At 37.0% G+C, this 17,701-nt stretch overlaps 1 protein-coding gene across 3 annotated transcripts; it reads right to left on the bottom strand.

Annotated features, from left to right (window-relative positions):
- Nucleotides 1-1,558: 1,558 nt before the first annotated feature.
- LOC101170313 (ELAV-like protein 1) lies at nucleotides 1,559-12,289 on the bottom strand. 3 transcript variants are annotated; one of them, XM_004082177.4, is made up of 7 exons: nucleotides 12,161-12,289; nucleotides 8,956-9,015; nucleotides 7,136-7,319; nucleotides 5,099-5,202; nucleotides 4,467-4,620; nucleotides 4,131-4,356; nucleotides 1,559-4,044 (listed from the first exon to the last, which is right to left on the bottom strand). In XM_004082177.4, exons 2-7 carry the CDS (start codon nucleotides 8,989-8,991, stop codon nucleotides 3,720-3,722), a joined length of 1,029 nt encoding a protein of 342 aa, XP_004082225.1. In that variant the 5' UTR covers nucleotides 8,992-9,015; nucleotides 12,161-12,289; the 3' UTR covers nucleotides 1,559-3,719. The 3 variants fall into 3 exon arrangements, with proteins under 3 accessions (XP_004082225.1, XP_011488495.1, XP_020569619.1); XM_011490193.3 differs by having other exon boundaries at nucleotides 4,458-4,620; nucleotides 12,161-12,288; XM_020713960.1 differs by lacking the exons at nucleotides 5,099-5,202; nucleotides 8,956-9,015; nucleotides 12,161-12,289 and having other exon boundaries at nucleotides 7,136-7,292.
- Nucleotides 12,290-17,701: the final 5,412 nt, after the last annotated feature.

Raw genomic sequence — 17,701 nt, 5'->3', positions numbered from 1 at the left:
GATTCACTTAGCTTTGCAGAATTTTTCAAATTGTTGCAGAAACATCAAAGCTTCATTACAGTTCACAAAAATGTAGATTTTGCATCAGTTAATAATTTTGTTCAGCATTTGAGGCACTTACCATCCTTAAAACCAGACAAAACCTTTAAATATTTTCCTATCTAGGCATTTTATCATTTTGTTCTTTGACAAATGTAGAAATTATCTGATGATCAAAAACATTTAATGTGACTAATATCTAAACCAATAAGAGTTTGGAACATCAACAAACCCTTTTGTTGCTCAACATTGCTGTTTGTGTTGACAGTGGCAACGTGGCTCGTTTTTGCAAATTATGAGGCACAGTTTATGTCTGATTAAACTTTCCAAATGCAAAATAATAACCTTCTAGAAACGGTATTCCCAGATATAAAATTGAGTTGTCAGAAATAAGCTTTATATGTTGTATTCTGTTGAGCTTTACTGCAAATATCATGTTAATGGAACAGATGGATTTCCAAATAAATAACTTGTTTATAACATTTTCCTTATTTTTAAGCAAGCAATGTTTTTATTTGGTTATGAATATGTAGTTTACATAAATAAAGGTTTATTTCCCCTAGAGACTGTGATTTGAAAACAGCACATTTCAAAAATTTTTTGCAACATGCTTTTTATGAGTTATGGAGTGACTTCTTCTGTAAATCAATAAGTGTGGGTGGGGTATAAACCGTCAAATAGTCCATGTATTGCATTATTTAGAGAAATCCTATTATGAAAGATGATATTGTACCAAAAATAGCATTCTTTAGAATATGTTGAAATCACAATGAAACATCAATACTCTGCAATACTAACATTTTCAGTCTTAGTTATGCAATAATAAGCAGACCTTTGACGCACATTTATACATATTATTTAACATTTAAGTTTCTACATTTAAATCTAAATATTTCACAATTTTACTTGTGGTACTATTTGTTGATTTATAAACGTTTTGGAGCTCACAATTTTCCGCTTTCCCATATGTGTTTGTAAACCTGTTAATACGCAGCCTTCTGAGTGAACATGTTGCAGTGGGTTCCCCCACATCAGGCTCCTGCTTTGATTGGGGTGGGGGTCATTTTGTCGCGTCCTGAGTGGGGTGGTCACTGACGTGTATACAGGTCACCATAACATGGTTTCCCCAGTTGAGCATCAAGTCATGTCATTTTATGTTTTATTATGTTGTGTGTGGTTAAGGGGAATTATGCATTTTACAACGTTTTTGTATTTAAGTGAAATACAATGTTTTCATAATGTAGGGGACTTTGTGTTACATATGTATGAAAAGAACTTTATATAAATATAAAGTTGTACTTTTATTCTATACTCCAGATGGGAATATTTGTACTCTTAAGGAAACAGTCCCAACAATGGCTTTTGCTGCTGAGTATCTGGGTTTTGGCTCCTCCTGCTGGTGGGGAAAAACTCCAACTACGATTCATTGAATTAGCTTTAAGGCTAAATAAATGCAAAAGTATTCAAATTAGTCATGCAAGAATAATCAGGAAAAATTCACAATAATTTTCTTAAGTCATTTTTTTTTTCAATACTGAAAATTCACCATGTTTTATTGAAATGATTCTGTGTTATAGGACATTTAATGGACTTAACTTGGTATTAAATGCGTTCAAAACCAGGAAACCGTTAAAAACACTCCAATATCATCAAGTATCATGGATTACACTTTCAAATAAATAAAGCCACCTCCTGTAAATGTACACTATATCCACATAATTTAAGGCAGACTGTAGTTTATGTCGCCTGCCTAGTAAAACAAACATGCTTTAGTCTTTAAAAGGTTCAAACAAAACTGCTGGAAAATAAAATAAAAAAAAAAACAATAACACGTCAGTAGAAAATAAGTTGTAAAAATATTAAATGCTGCAAGAGACGACACAGACCAAGACACGTTTCTATAACCTGCTTATAACAAGTTGTGAAATATTGCACAGAGGCTTGTGACATGAATAACATGTAATTTCTAAATTAAAATGCACTTTTAATGTTCAAAATCTGAGGGGTAGGTTCAAGAAGAGCAGATAAAACTAATGCATTAGCGGAAGTACTGCTAAAGGACTGTTTAAAAGCCAGTTCACTGCTTTTAATGCAAGCAACAGTTTAATCTAATGTCCAACGACAGTGAAACAGGCTGAAAAATGTTAAAACCTTATACAGAAATAAGCCACAATAAAAAAATAATCTCAATGTTACCGCAAAACATTTAATTAATATTCAACACTAAAGGTTCAACTTTCAACTACTTGCTTGAAGCAGGAAGAAACTGACCATTTCTAGATCCAAACATTGGTTTAAGTGATATTCTGAATGTATTCAGTGATGTAAGATCATGAATAAATGTTTGGGGGAGAACGGTAACAGAACGTTGAGAGCTTTTACTGAGCAGGTATTCACACCGTCTACTTTGGTCCATCAGCACTGACCAACTCTGCTCTGCCTTCAACACAGAGGAAGTACCGCATCTCATCCAACACTACTTGCAGGAACCAAGATGGAGATTTGCTTTTGAGAGAATTTAAAAGAAAATGTAAAATTAAAATTAAAAAAAGTATCAAACCAAATAAAACAAACAAAACTCAGCAAAATGAAATAAAATTTAATGTTTTATGTTCAAAAGGGAAACAATCAAAAACAAAAGAAAAAGAAGCAAATCTAAACGCAAAAGAACAAAGGCCTTTAATTCTCTTTAATCTGAGATTAACTCTTCTATTGCAAAACAAAAGAAACAAAAAGGAAAAGGAAAAAAAAGAACAACAAAACCAAATAACTAGGATGTTGCTCTAACTCTACAATATACAGTGTCAGTACCTTTTCAAAAACAAATCCGAATTAGTCCAAACTGAAAGGAGGTCAGAGGAAACCATGGTAGGGTTAGAAGATGCCTTTGGTCCATCTCATTTCCTTTCTCAATGGTTGCTCATGTCCCCTCTTCTCATTAGCTCCATAACAATGTCACGCTATTCTAAAAAGACACTTCCTCATAGGGACATAAAAGCAAACAACATTAACCTCCAAACATTTAAAACTGTTGGTCAGAGGGGAACAAACGCCCTCAATTTACATCACCACATGATATTTAGAGCCATTTCAAACAGATTTACAGATCAAAAGTGCTTTGCTCTTTCGTGTACTATTCTCTGGGTGGCATCAAATCATTCATCTTCACGAGGTGATAAGGCGTCTATTTCTACATGTGAAGATCCAGGACAGACCACTGTCTTTTGAGAAAAGGAGAAAGAAAGAAAAACAGACAAAAAGCTTTTTCCTCTTAACACTAATTTTGCAGTAAAAAACACAACAATGTGGAGGGTTTAGTTTCTACTTTCTGGATTCCTTGTTTCTGGCCAAGAATCATTTTTCTTCATCTATTCCTAACAACTGAACATGCAAGACATATAGTATTGTAGTTTCTGAGATCACGTTCAAAAAGAGTTGTCTTGAGGGAGACCTTTTCAACCAGTTAAAACTATTTTGAAGGTTGTGTCCCTCAAGACCCAAAGCATTAGTACACAATAGGGGAAAAACATCGTTGATGGGTACGTAGGCGTAGAGGATCGGCCATACCATTTCACGGAGGAAACAAGGAGACCGCAGCGGATGTTTTAGACACTGCGGCTTTCACCGACAAAAGCTTGACACAGCACGGCGGCCTTCCTCTACACCCCATTGTCCGACTCCTACTTGTGGCCCTTGCTGGTCTTAAAGGACACTTGCAGTATCTTATCTCCAAGCCGGTACCCGTTCAGGCTGGCGATGGCCATGGCCGCCTCTTCGTAGTTTGTCATGGTAACGAAGCCAAAGCCTTTGCACTTGTTGGTGTTGAAATCTCGGATCACCTTGACGTTGGTGACGGCGCCGAACGGACCAAACATCTGCCACAGTATGCTCTCGTCTGCATCCTGGCCCAGGTTGTAGATGAAGATGCACCAGCCAGAGGTGGAGTTTCCAGGAACTCCCACACTTCCCATGCCACCCATGTGATCAACACTCATTGGGGAAAACCTGAAATCAGGGTTCAACATGAATAGATCTCAGAATTGAAAATATCCAACAGTGTACAGGCCTGATTTTCATTCTCATCTTCTAACCTGAATCTCTGTGCCTGGTGGTGTAGCGGCCCTCCAAAGCGCCTGGACTGGTTGTGGTAGAGCTGAGAAATGATCTGCGTGTTCTTCACCTGGTTTGGGTTGGCAGCAAACTTCACTGTGATGGGCTCAGTAACTCCAGGGGGTTTTTGGCCATTCAGGCTTTTTACAGCCTCCTCGGCCTCGGATCGCTTGTCAAAGCGGATAAAAGCCACTCCACGAGACATTCCTTTGGCAAAAGAAAGTAGATGACGGCCACCTCCCACGCTAGTAACGGTACATTTTGTGTACTAAAAACATAATGATTGAAAAGCCAAGAAAGTCATTCACCTGTCGTACCTGTAGACTGATCTACAAGGACACGAGAATTAATGATACGTCCGTAACATGAGAACATGTCCTCCACATCCTTTTGAGTCATGTTCTTAGGCAGGCCACTGATGTACAGGTTTGCATCCTTTATTGTGTCTGAGCTTGGCCGTGCATATGACACCTGACAAAAGGAAGAAAAATAAACAGCGTGTTACAACTTAGATTTTTTTTTAAATATTAAAAGTGACTACGTATGAAAACTATATTTGGATGTACAAGGTCAAACATATCAAATTATATATTATATTATTGTTTTGGGGGACATTTCGTTTCAGGAAATTAAACTAAAATAATCTACAAATTACTTTCCAATTTGTTTTTGATCTGAAGGTCCGTCTTTTGGCCTGGACCACAAATTTAAAAAAAGGAAAACAATTAAAAAAAAATTTTTTTTTGAAAAAAACAATTAAGGGTCTTTAGGTTTTAATAACAAGTAAAATTAAAGTACAAACTGAGACATGTCAGATGAGGCAGCAAGTGAGCTGTGAAGGAGATCACTTCCTGGGAGTGACATGTTCTAGCTAGTTATCGGAGCCAGAGGAGTTGTGTGAAATGACATCTTTGCTTTGAGAATTGTAGAACACCTTATGGCACGTTACCTTGATAGTTTTGGACTGTAGCCTTAGTCCATTCAGAGTACTGATAGCTCTTTCTGCATCACTAGGGTTAAGATAGTTAACAAATCCGTACCCTAAACTGTGGCCTAGAGAAAAAAAAAAAAAGGAAAACAATAAAACAAAACAAAAAACGTATTGTTCCAAAAAATCTGCAAACAAATATTAAAAACAAAATTTAATTTTAACATGGCATTGAAAACTAAGCAAACAATCTGCCAGAATAGCAACTTCCGTAAAAAAATAAATAAATAAAACAAGTCGAAAGTGGTCAAAATTACAATAAACAAAGTCATTTCAGAGCAAACTATTAATTTGAGAAGGTTTACAAGAATGAATCAACATCAATGAAGGGAACGATGAAAGCTAGGGATGCACTGACATGATGAAATTTATGGCCAAAGCCAAAACATTTTAATGGTTCCCGAAAACCGAATATTTAGTGGCTATTGAGCTTTTCATTATTTTTAAGTATAAATAGCCTAAAATAAAATTTTAGACAATCGTGTTTTTCAAATAAAGTAAACGTTTGGATCTCAGGTAAGCACACACCTGAGAAATACAGTCTGCTCGGTATTGTGTAACGGATTCGATGCACTCCACATGCCTCCAAAAGCCAATGTCTTCCACAACACTAAATGTTTGGTCATCTAAAGTCATGTACTCCATTATCTTCTTTGTGATTCCATCTACTTTGGCACTATCATTTATACGTCAGCCACGGACGGAGTGCTGCAAGCTTTCCTTTTAGCTGCTATCTCGCTCATTTTCGTCACGCTGTTTTGAGTGTTTTAACTTTTCACTGGCATTTTAACACAGTGCTAAAGGTTTGAGCAGATTATCCCCGTCTTAAACTGTAGTTCTTTTGTTTCTCTCAATAACTAAAATATCTCAACACAGCTACTTTTTTAGAGAAAACACAACATCATCAATGCACGCAGACTGACCAAACTTTGATTGCGTCTTTATTCTGCCCTACTTTAAATCACTTTGAATGTATGATTTTTTCCTCCAACATTTAGCCAAATGAATTAAGTTGTTCATTATTCGGTGCATCCCTAATGAAAACAACCACCTGGCCAAACATTTCTAGATGTTGTGAGGCCAAATCATCACTAAAAATTGAAGATTTGCATTCAAATAATTTTCTTTAAAATGCTTCAGAAGTCAGCCTTTTCCATTTTATACTACAGTCTTACGTACAAGCTGCTGGAATATAATCGATAACATAAGCCAATATTTTGAGAATTTATGCTCGAGCTGTACACACAGTGTTTTTAGGGTTTCTCCTTTGAAAAAAAAAATTGAGACTGACAATTTTGAAATGTGAAATCTGAATCCTGCAAAAAATGTATTTGAGCACAGACACTGTTTTGAATTGACCACATGACAACATCACAAAGAAGGACTCCTTAGGTGCCAACAACCAAAACCAGATCATCACTTTGGGTGGTAGATTTAATACAATTATAGCCAAACCCTAAAAAGTTATACATTTGACTTGTAAACAGTGATCTGGAAACTATTTGACAAGCTTAGCCTGAATTAAAATAAATACAATACTGATAAAATGCAAGAAAAGAGCAGTTACTTGATCACATCAATATTTAGTACAACTGAAAACCACCTATATGGAACTTTTTTCCATCCACCTGAAAATATAATGTTTTATAATCCAAAGAAATGTACTTCTGATAATCAATACCAACAGAGATCTACTGAAAGCATGGATGAATGTCTGTCATAACAGGAATCTGATGCATAATTCTTGATCAACTGAAGGTTATAACTGTATTTTATATACAGAAGAAAAAAAGGACTACATCTACTTTAAACCTGAGATTTTTTTAAGGATATGCTACCTTGTAAAACCTTTCGTGGTGGGTAAAACTAGCCATTCTTCACAAAGAAAAACATGTAACAAATTTAAACTTTCATACAACTCTGGTCAAATCATCCACCTTCCGTTTGCACCTTGAGTCAGTTTATTCCGTCCAATCATTGCTTTTCACTCTAGCATACCTGCGACTTTGTCTCGAATCAGCTTGGCAGACTCCACCTCTCCAATGCTGCTGAAGAGGCTTCGCAGCTCATCCTGCGACATGCTCTGAGGCAGGTAATTTACTATCAGGTTGGTCTTGGCATCCTTTGGCTCATCCCCTCCCACCATGTGGTCTTCATAACCGTTAGACATTTCATACACCTCCTGCAAAGGAAAAAAAGGTTAGATTAGCAAATGTGTACACAAATAAATATGCTATCAACTAACTAAGAAGAATTCAATTTGACTTCAATTTCTTTGTTCCAGATTGTCAACAGTAAATGTGATGTTTTTATCAATGCAAAATTTGCAAAAACACAGAAAAACCAGTACGTGCTTTTATTTTTATATTTTATTTTTATAGAACATTACTGATTACATGTATTGGCAAGTTAATGTGGAATCCCCAAAATCTTTTAAACATTCTAAAAGAAAATTATCAAAAACACTTCCTTTTAACTGAATTGCAAAAAAGCCCTTCCCATGCATTATCGTGTACCAGGTTATAATATCTAAGGATCAATTATCTATTGGGTAAAGAGAAGAACATCAACTCATATATTCAAAATATTTGAATTTAACCATACACAGCAATTGCACTGTACTCGACAAAAATTGCACAAACGTTTTCTGTTACTTTTAATGTGAACATTTTCTTTCCCCAAATGCCATAGACTAATGTCACCTTTTATTTTCTATAAGATGGTTAGTCTGCCTGCATTTACATTGGAGTGAAATGTGTCAGGGTTCATTTGCCAGTAAAACCACAACCTCTGCCTTCAGACTGACCAGGAATCCACTTGTTTGGTTTGCAACCGAGACAAGTTGAGATGTTAAAAGTACTTAACCAAATGTGGAAATAAACTTTGATCAAAAACAAGCAAACCAATGCCCCACAGCAGTATTTGAGTCAACGCAAGTTGTAGATTCACATAGTTGTAACACATAAAGAGCAATGTTGTCAGTCATGTGTCCATCAGTAATGTTGTCCCTCGGTTATAAGAAGCGTGACAAAAAGTAACAAAAATAAAATAAAGTAAAACATTTTTCACATACGTATTTGGAAAATCTATTCTGTAAGTTCACTCTGTCATAATTACCATCACTTGACATAAACCAAAACCTAAAATGCAAGGAAACACCAGAAAAGAACTGACAGACGTTCATTCATTCTAGGACAGAAGAATCTCATTTTGTATTCTGGTGTGAACGGTCTACCAGGTTGAGAGAAACTCTGATAAAAGCAGAGAGCTTAGACTCAGACTTAGACTGTAGAGGAAAAGGATGGTGTAGAACCACATTCATGTCATCTTACACATTTAAAGAGCAAAGTGATTTTTACTACAGTAAATCAATACATGGCTGTCAGATTTATAACTGAAAGAAAAATCATCCAGTTAGTCAGTTCTTTGTTAAAAATTTTATTTCATATTCACAGCTCTCAAACACATCAATACCAAACTGTTCTCTTTAGGACATTAGGACTGGAAATAAGAAAAAAACTCAACATTTTATTTAATTTACCCTTTTATTACTTCTCAAGTACAATCATAATTAAATAGCATGCTACAAAAATTAATCAAGTCCTAAAAGTATAATAGTACAATTAAGGTTTGTTGCTTTCTTTGTCATGCTTCTTTTGTTTGATTAAATTTAATCATGCATAAGGAACTAAATACCAACTGTTTAACAGACTATTAAAAGTGTGCTTTTCTCTCTTGCTTTAAAAGAGCTGCATTTTCAACTGTCAGTCAAAAACTCCCATGCTGTCTGAAACGGGATTTTTGGGTTTAATACTCACTTTTAAGTACTTATTGTGTCCTCGACGAACTGCCATGAAGACAATTCACTGCTCCTGGGGCTAAGTGGAGATGAGACAAAAATCAGACAATATGACTGACTTACAAGTCAACCCCCAGCCTCCAGGACACAATATTAAACCTAAAAGTGCCTGTCATGTTTTGGAGAAATGTATCAACTCCAAACTGTTATTCAAAGATAAACAAGTGCAAGATAACTTTAAAAAAAATCTTTATATGGTGTTTTTCTATTGGCATTTTTTAAAAACCCTCAAATTTCAAGTCATTTTGACTAGGGGTCTGCAACCTGTGGCTCTTTTGTCCCTTCATTGTAGCCCTATGGCTTTGGAAAAAAAAAAGGGTAGTCTTGGTTCATTTGATTTAAGCAAAATTTTGTAATTCACGTTGAGATTTTTTTACATGTCAGATAACTGAGCAGAATAATTGTAAAAGGATTAATGTATTGTCAGAAAGGTTTATTATTGGAATAAGTTTAAAGTTCACATTCTTAGCTTTTGACACACAAGTATCTTGTTGGTGTTTCGAGGCTAATTTCTTAAAGTTAATAATTGCATTTACATGACTAGTTGCATCTCTGAAATAACCAATCTTATAATCTTCATCTTTGGTAGTAAAAAGATGAAAGTGCACCAAATAATGATACTGCAGAGTAGGGCTGCACGATATGAGGAAAACTCGCGATGTGCGATATTTAAGATTAATATTGCGATAACGGTATAATTTGCAGTATATAAACAACAAAATAAACGAAAACATCATTCCCATTTAATTGCAACAGTTTAAAAATTATACTCCAAATGACCCTCGTTGACATAGGAGACAAACATCTAACATAATAGGCCTCCATCCGATTGGTCAACAAGGTGAAGGCGTCCATCCGATTGGTCAAATGCATAAAGGGATTTGTTTGATTCGTTAAATGCTTCAAGCTGCCATAAGGTTGTATTAACACATTTAAGGTTTACGATTTATTGCGATTTTCACTGTCTTTTGCGATATGCATATTGCAGAGCTGGATATTGCGATAACGATAAATTTGCGGTATATTGTGCAGGCCTACTGCAGAGCAGAAGAAGTTAATAATAATAGAAAATGACATGCTTGACATGGCTTTCTTGCATTTTTAATTCAAGTAAATTTGCTGCAGCAGGAGAGTCACAAGGCATATTTTATTTTGAAAGGAACTTGTATATGTTGCTCTCAAAAAGCCGGTTTAGCTCGTGCTGGTTTGCGGCGCCTTCCGTCCGTGAAACCAGGGTTCGACTCCGGGCTGCTCCCTGTTCCCTTCTCTACCTCTGCCGGTTCAAAGCCCGGTTTGAGAAGGTTGCGTCAGGAAGGGCATCCGGCGTAAAACATTGCCAAATTTACCATGCGACTTGTTCGCTGTGGCGACCCCTGATGGGAGAAGCCGAAAGTGGAAGAAGAAGAAGCTCTCAAAAGGTATTAAAGAAATGTTATATAGTAAAGGAAGTGACTATTTCCACTAGTTTGTGTGCTTTGTCTCACTTAAAATACGCGTGAATAACATCTGCCAATAGAAAAATAAAAGACTATTTTTCCAAAACAGTGAAGTGACATATTGCAGTCCTTGCTTGGTTTCAGTCTGTAAGAAACTGGACCAATAGCATCTTTTAGTGTTGAAGGTTGCAAATCCCTGGTTAAGACTAAAAGAGAAGTTAAATGGAATAAAAAATAAATAAATAACTGCCCTTTTAAATGTTGTCTTTTTAAGTAGCAAAACAATGTTTAAAAAAAACAATTGTATGGTCATGAAAATAAAAAATGTCAGGACGAATATTTGTAATGTGAACACTGTGTAGCATTAAATTACGACATAACAAAACTACACGCAATAACCTCACATTTATTCAACTATATCAGATTTCAGTATTGCAACTATTTTAATATTGGTAAAAACAAAAAAAAGAAAAGAAAAGAAGTATAGGAAGCAGCAGCAGCTGTGGACGTGATAAGTAGCTAATTTTGTGTAACAATCAAGCTTAACACATTTTGCATATTTTCCCCATGTTTACTTTAGATTGTGGCGAGCAAATTTATTCCAATAGCCTACACAATTAGCATAACCTCAGGTTTTCAGATATAGCTTAACCAGCAAGTGGCCTATCTCACGCAAATTCTCAAGGACTGCCGTTATCATGAACATAATTTCTACAGAGCGACAGGAGTTCGCTAGAAATTAGCTATCCAGCTGTACAGTTTTGAGCCAGATGCCAGCTCAGACCAGTAAAACTTATTTGTACATGGATCTATTTGTCTGCACATGGATGCATCAGAATGGAGCAGAGCAGAGCCTAAGGCCTGATTATAATTTAAACTTTACAACTACAAGCTTTTTCAAACTGCATTTTTTCTTCTGCTCCTGATTCACCGCGATTTAAATTAAGAAACGCAATTATCTTAAATTTCGAAATATATGTCCTCCATCATGAAGAAAAATGCTACAAGAACATGCTTAAAAAAAACATTTTCATTGGAGTGGGTCTTTAAATTTTCTGCTGAGGCGGGGGCAGCCTTGAAATGGGTATGTTTGTAATTTACAGGCGTGCTTTATTTGAACCGGTCACATAATAAACGACAAAAGTGGGTGTTTACAGCTGTACGACATTTGATGCCTGTACAGAATAACAGATAAACTGGACCGTGTTTGTTTTGGTCAAGGTGGTTGTGGTACCTTGGCCCGTTATTTTGTGATGGGTCTACACCCTCTTTCGGAAACGTGCGAAGGCCCAAACGGCAAATGACTAGCATGCTAACAAGCGCCACTTTGAATCACGTTCAGAACGAAAAACACATCATGTCTTGCCCAAAACAGATAACATGGAGAAACGTAACGAATGCCGTTGTAACCGAACGAACGACAACAATATACGCAATATTTTATATTAAATGAGACTGCATTGTTGTAACTTGCCTCCTAGCACGTGTAAAGCACCGTGTCCCTATTTTTGTGAGCGTCTAGCTGAAGCGATTCTAGCCCAACATCTAAACCCAAGCGCCCTAGTGTTAGCAGGCCGCGTAAGCTAAGGCTAGCCGCGGCTACTTCACTGCTAGTACTCGTACAGGCCATAAAAAACGGCATTGCGCTAGTTAGCGTTTTCAATAATTTATCCCTTCATCTATGCAGTTACGGTATTTTGTCAAACAGTAACTAAAATATAATCTTACCAGCTTTTCTGTGTTTTTTTGTTTTATCTCCTCGCCTCTTTTTTGTCTTTTTCTTAACGACGTTGACTTCCCTCCAAGTCAGTCACGCAGGGGGAAAAATTAGGAGAACGTGATGACGTCACAATCACAGACGCAACCCCTCGCCCTGGAGAAGCAGAGCAATAGTATGAAAGTCAACGATTTCTGGAAACAGGCTACTTAAAAGAAAAAAGAAGACATGTGTTGGGTTTTTACACGTTCCCTTATGATAAAATATTAGAATTTAACATATCAGATACAGTATAACATTGTGTACAGTCATATTTTTAATCAGAAATAATTATTCAAGAAAACGTCTTACAGTTTTCTTGAATAATTTTAGGGATTTTGTGATGTATTTGTTTTTATGCAAACCTTTATTGAGTTTAAGGTTGTTTTACGGTTTTTAAAACTTTAGGGAAATTGCAAACTAGCAAAAAACAAAATACATCTTTATTATATGACAAATTTTGCCCATTGCTTGATTGCACAAGTTGTTGGCACACTTAGAGAGGAGGAGGGCACTAGCGGAACTGAGTGTGAATGCGAGGGAAAAAATGGAATATGAACACCAGTTACAGCCAGTGCTGGCTAAATTACTTTTAAAAAGTATTTGATTTCTTTACTTAGTTACTGGATCAAAATTGTAATTACTTTACTCATTGCCTGTTTGAAAAAGCAATTCACTACTAGTTCAATACTTTTTTTCCTCTCATATGCAAATTAGCAAGGGAAAAACAGTGCAAACAAGATCCTCTTGTCTTTCGTTTAAGCAATGACCTTATGGAAAGTATAAACCTTGTTCAAGACATAACCTGGCTTCAATTGAATACAAACAACAGTGTGAAAAATGACACAAAAATAAGTTACAATACATGTGGTCATTGCCACTGCTTAACCCTTGTGCTATCTTAGATGATCCCACCCTTACATTGACGTGTTCTCCCCACCATGACAAAGGGGGATAAAGGTGGAAAGATTTCATGTAATCCATGGACACCCGTGAAGATCACAAATCATTGAAGGAAAAAGGTTCAGCGCACTGTCTAGTGGGTCTAGATGACCCAATTCCCAACGTTAAAGTGCCTAGAATAGCACAAGGGTTAAACTGAGATGAACCTGATACGCCTATATTAATATGTACCAAATGTGAAATTAAGCCACTCTTTTGAAAACACAAAAACTATTTAATGCCCCATGTTCGTTTCCTCTTACTACAATGAGTTGCACGTGTCCCTCTCTCTGCGTCCATCTACCCTTTGTGCACAGTCCTGCAAATACCCAACTACCCCCTCCCCTTCTTAGGAGCGAATTGAATGAAATATTATTATTTTTAAAAACGGCTCCCATGAAGGACTTCAAAGTTGTTTCATTCGTTACCGACACATCTATTACTCGGGGCGGGTCTCTGCTCGCTTGCTCAAATTAGACCTTTCTAATTAAATGTTGCTACACAGTTACTACAGAACTTTTTGAAAATGAAATGTCAAGTACCATTTTCTTTATCATTTTAATTAAGTGACAGAATAATCGGTGTTGAAGAAGAAAAAGAAAAAGCGGTTTGGCGGATTGCTTTTTCTTTTTAATTTTGAGTCAACAAATGCAGCTTCATTTTGTAAATGAAAAAGCATTTCTGGTATTGACTTTTATTTTTAATTATGCTCCAGAAAAACTTCCACAGCTCTTTCACCCTTACAAACCGAGAGAATCCAGTTGAGGTGGCTTAGGCACCTGGTCCGGGTGCCTCTTGGACGCCTCTCTGGAGAGGTGATCCAGACATGTACCACTAGATAGAGACCGCAGGGAAGACCTAGGACATCCAGGAGAGATGTCTCTCAGCTTATGGGAACACCTGAGGATTCTCCCAGAGGAGCTGGAAGAATTGGCGAAAGAGAAGAAAGTCTGAGCATCTTTGTTCAGGTTGCTACCCCTCTCAACCCAGTCCTGTATGAGTGTAAGAAAATGGATGCATGGAATGGAATGTATGGAAACATGGAGTGGGAATCAGTTTCTCCTGGAAGGGCCACAGCGGTTTGTTTTAATGAAGATACATGAAGATTAGTGATACACGCTGGGTCACACGAACATGGATGATGTGGCAGAGCCAGAGCAGCATGTGGTATTGTGGTCCAAAATTCTGAACCACTTTAATGAACTGTGGTCTGCTTCACCAAGCCATCTCCCGTAATACTGTGCAGACACCAGCGGGAAGCGGCCAGTTGGTAGCAGTGCCAGGGATAACCACAAGAGGGCGACAGAGGCCTGACAGAATTATTTATATATTTAGGTGTTGTTAAAAAAGGAAAGTCGGGATTTTAAAAGGCTCCAGGAGAAACTGTCATTTCTATAAAATCATTTTTTGCTTCCTCCCTTTGGTTTCATTTGTTTTACCTGGAGAAGAAACGTAAAAAATACATTAAAAAAATCAGCTGCAAAGCAAATGTTAACTAATAAAACGTAAAAATGTCCCCTACCAAAGAAATAAATTGGTGTGAATTTGAGAATAAAATGAAGATTAAAGATGAATTGCATGAATTCTCAATGGCTCTCTCAGTATTGACGTGAGCTACAGGTGACGTGGAACAGGTAGATGGTGGCTTATCAGACACTTCTCCCCTCATTAATAGTCTCACCTGGATTTTCAGCACATTTATTATATTGAGTCGGGCCAAACTCATTTTGTTACATGTAAAACTGTTTATTTCAGTAAAGATACAGTACAGACCAAATGTTTGGACACATCTTCTCATTTGAATGAATGGGAAGGGGCGTCCAAACCTTTGGTCTGTACTGTATAAGTTTAACAAAAAATTTTAGATTTCAGTTTGTGATACAAATCAGAATATCTAAACGACCACAACCATCATATGAAGATGTTCATGGATCTAGTCGTCTACAAGTGAATGCATCAGAATAGAGCGGAGCATACAGCTTGTCCAACAATAATGAAAATAGAAGGTTGAAATTTCAGAATAAAATCTGTTCTCACAGCAAGGAATATTGTCTTTTTCCACCCAAAATTCAAAAACATGCTTAATAGTTTAATTTAGTAATCTAAATTGTTGCCAGGTGTGAGTGTGTTTGGCTATGAGATTGTGTGGCCCTGCGATGGGCTGGCGACCTGCCCAGGGTGTACCCCGCCATCGACCAACGTGACCCTGAAAGGGAAACAGCGGGTTAAAAAAAGGGATGGACCATTTCCATTTTTCCATAATGAATTTTAAAAAAACTGTCAAACTGCTAATATCCTATATTGGATTGCTCAGTTTCATAAAATGGTTGGGTGTCCAGGTTCTATTAGAGCAAAAAAACCACAAGCTCAGTCCCGTCCACCACCATGTAGGCAGTGGAGTATTTTGAAATAAAAAGGACCCAGGAGCCGCCCACCACCCAGCCGGAGCCTCGTCACTGCAGGCCAGCCCCTGGCGCAAGACGCAAGCAGCCCAAAGATCATGACACAACCTCTGCTCCACCCCTCTGATATTTTAGCCCTAGTATTGCTTGATCCGGTGCTTCATAAATTATACAGGTCATATAAATAAAGTTGCCATCTTTTGCCAGAAAATTATTCATTCTTTGAAATATCTTTGATGTTAATGTTTGTTCACATTTTTAACCGTCCAACAATCCTTTTTCAAACAGATAAACTCTATTTCAAGCCTACAAGTTTTCAGCAACAGAAACAACAGTGGTAAATTATTATTTATCCATTATAAGACGTTCAAAAAATGATAAAAAGTAAAAATGATTGCTGTAAGCGTAAGTTTTGATTTTCCTCTATTGCTTTATTTCCAGTAAAAATGGACAAAAAGGTGAGTCTTTATCAATGGATTATTTGATTAAAAAAAAAAAAATTGGATTTTTTTTCTCTGAAAAGTAAACTTGTGAAACGTTTGATCTGTGCCCGGGGGGTGGGGGTTAGGGTGCTGTCTCGTTTCAAGAAGGTTTTGGTGCAGCGGTGACGGGGTGCTCCCCCCCTTTTGTCTCACTTTCCACATTCTATCGTCCACAACAGTACAAGACAGACACTCCCCTGAGCACAGGTGCCTGCTCTGCTTTGCACTGTGTGACAGAATGATGACGGAAATGCTGACAGGTATTTGTTTGAATGGATGGGTACTTGCGTGAGAGCTGCTCTCTGTATTGTATAGGTGTTGATAGACATGCATGTGTGTGAAGTTTTTTTGGAGCCAACTGGTATCTTTGTAATATCTGAGTGTGGATGAGACAGGCCGAAACCTTTTGACTAATATCTGCATTTGACCGTAATAATCATAAACCTCAAAACCTCCCCATTTTTATTATAATTCTACCTTTTTTTCATCCATCCTCCACCTTCCTCAACCCCTTTTATCTCCCATTTATTTTGTACCATTATCCCCTATCTTTAATATCCCCCTATCCCTTTCACTTATCCTTTCCATCTGCTCCAACAAGAAAAGTATGCAGATATAATAAAAACAACTAAAGGTTAGCCTATAATACAAAAGAGGTTCATTACCCCCTATTGTTGCAAAATCCATCCAACACAAGAGGCTTTCAGCTCTAAACTGTTTGCTCAGCTGCTGAACAGGACTAGTTAGAAGAAGAAAAAAAAACTAGAAACTTCTGGATTTGTAAATGACTTAGATAATTAAATAATCCTTTTTGAAAATGCACCAAAGCTTTTCTTTCAGTTTCTGTTGTTTCCAGTGTCTGGAGTTGTCACAGCCTCATTTTGCAAGGAACTTGGTTGGACATCTGCTCTAACGCTTTCTGCTTGTGTTTCACTATTGAAGTGTTATTCATTCTAAAATAAGATCATATGCTGACTGTTAAACAGCCACCCTAGCAACAGGTGCTTGTTTTTATGCTACTCATCTGACCTGTTTTTTTTATTATTATTTTACTTTTTCGCTATAGGCACACAATTATCTCTACCAAATCCACAAACCAGAATGACTTGTTTGATTTTCTATGAAGTGTAACTGTACATAAAACCTGGCTTTTGTGAAGGTAAGGAACTTAATGCATACTGGGCTTGGCTTTATGTAAAATAAAAACGTTTTTGTTTTGTTTGCTGTCAACAGACCAAAGCCTATAGATAAATCCATCTTTTGTACATCAGATGACTGACAGAGAGAAAAGCACGGGATTTAAAAAGGCAAAGAACTGGATTTTCATATATAGCTTTAAAACTGAACTCCTTTTTTTTTTTTTTTTGGTTATGCTGTTGAAGAGTTTGATGATGATGTTTGGCATCAGCCTTGCAGGGACTTGCCGCTCCCAAGCCCAAGCCCCGACTATCCGAGACATGGAAATATATTGCAACGATGGAAAATTTTTGTTGTAGAGAACCAAACTTGTGATGTTCTTATCAGAGGTTGACTTCTCTTCCCTTTGCGCGACGTCTCCCCTTCAACTGTTGGTTAAAAAGGTAAGGAAGATTGTGTTTGTGATGCAAGAGTGTCAATGGAAACTTTTGACTGTACAAGAGAACTGGACTGAGGGAGTGTGCCTTACTTCCAGCTCCAGCAAAATGAA

The sequence above is a fragment of the Oryzias latipes genome, chromosome 22, assembly GCF_002234675.1.
Source record: "Oryzias latipes chromosome 22, ASM223467v1".
NCBI lineage: Eukaryota > Metazoa > Chordata > Actinopteri > Beloniformes > Adrianichthyidae > Oryzias > Oryzias latipes.
The sequence above is the reverse complement of the archived record's forward strand: the minus strand, read 5'-3'. Positions and strand labels throughout refer to the sequence as shown.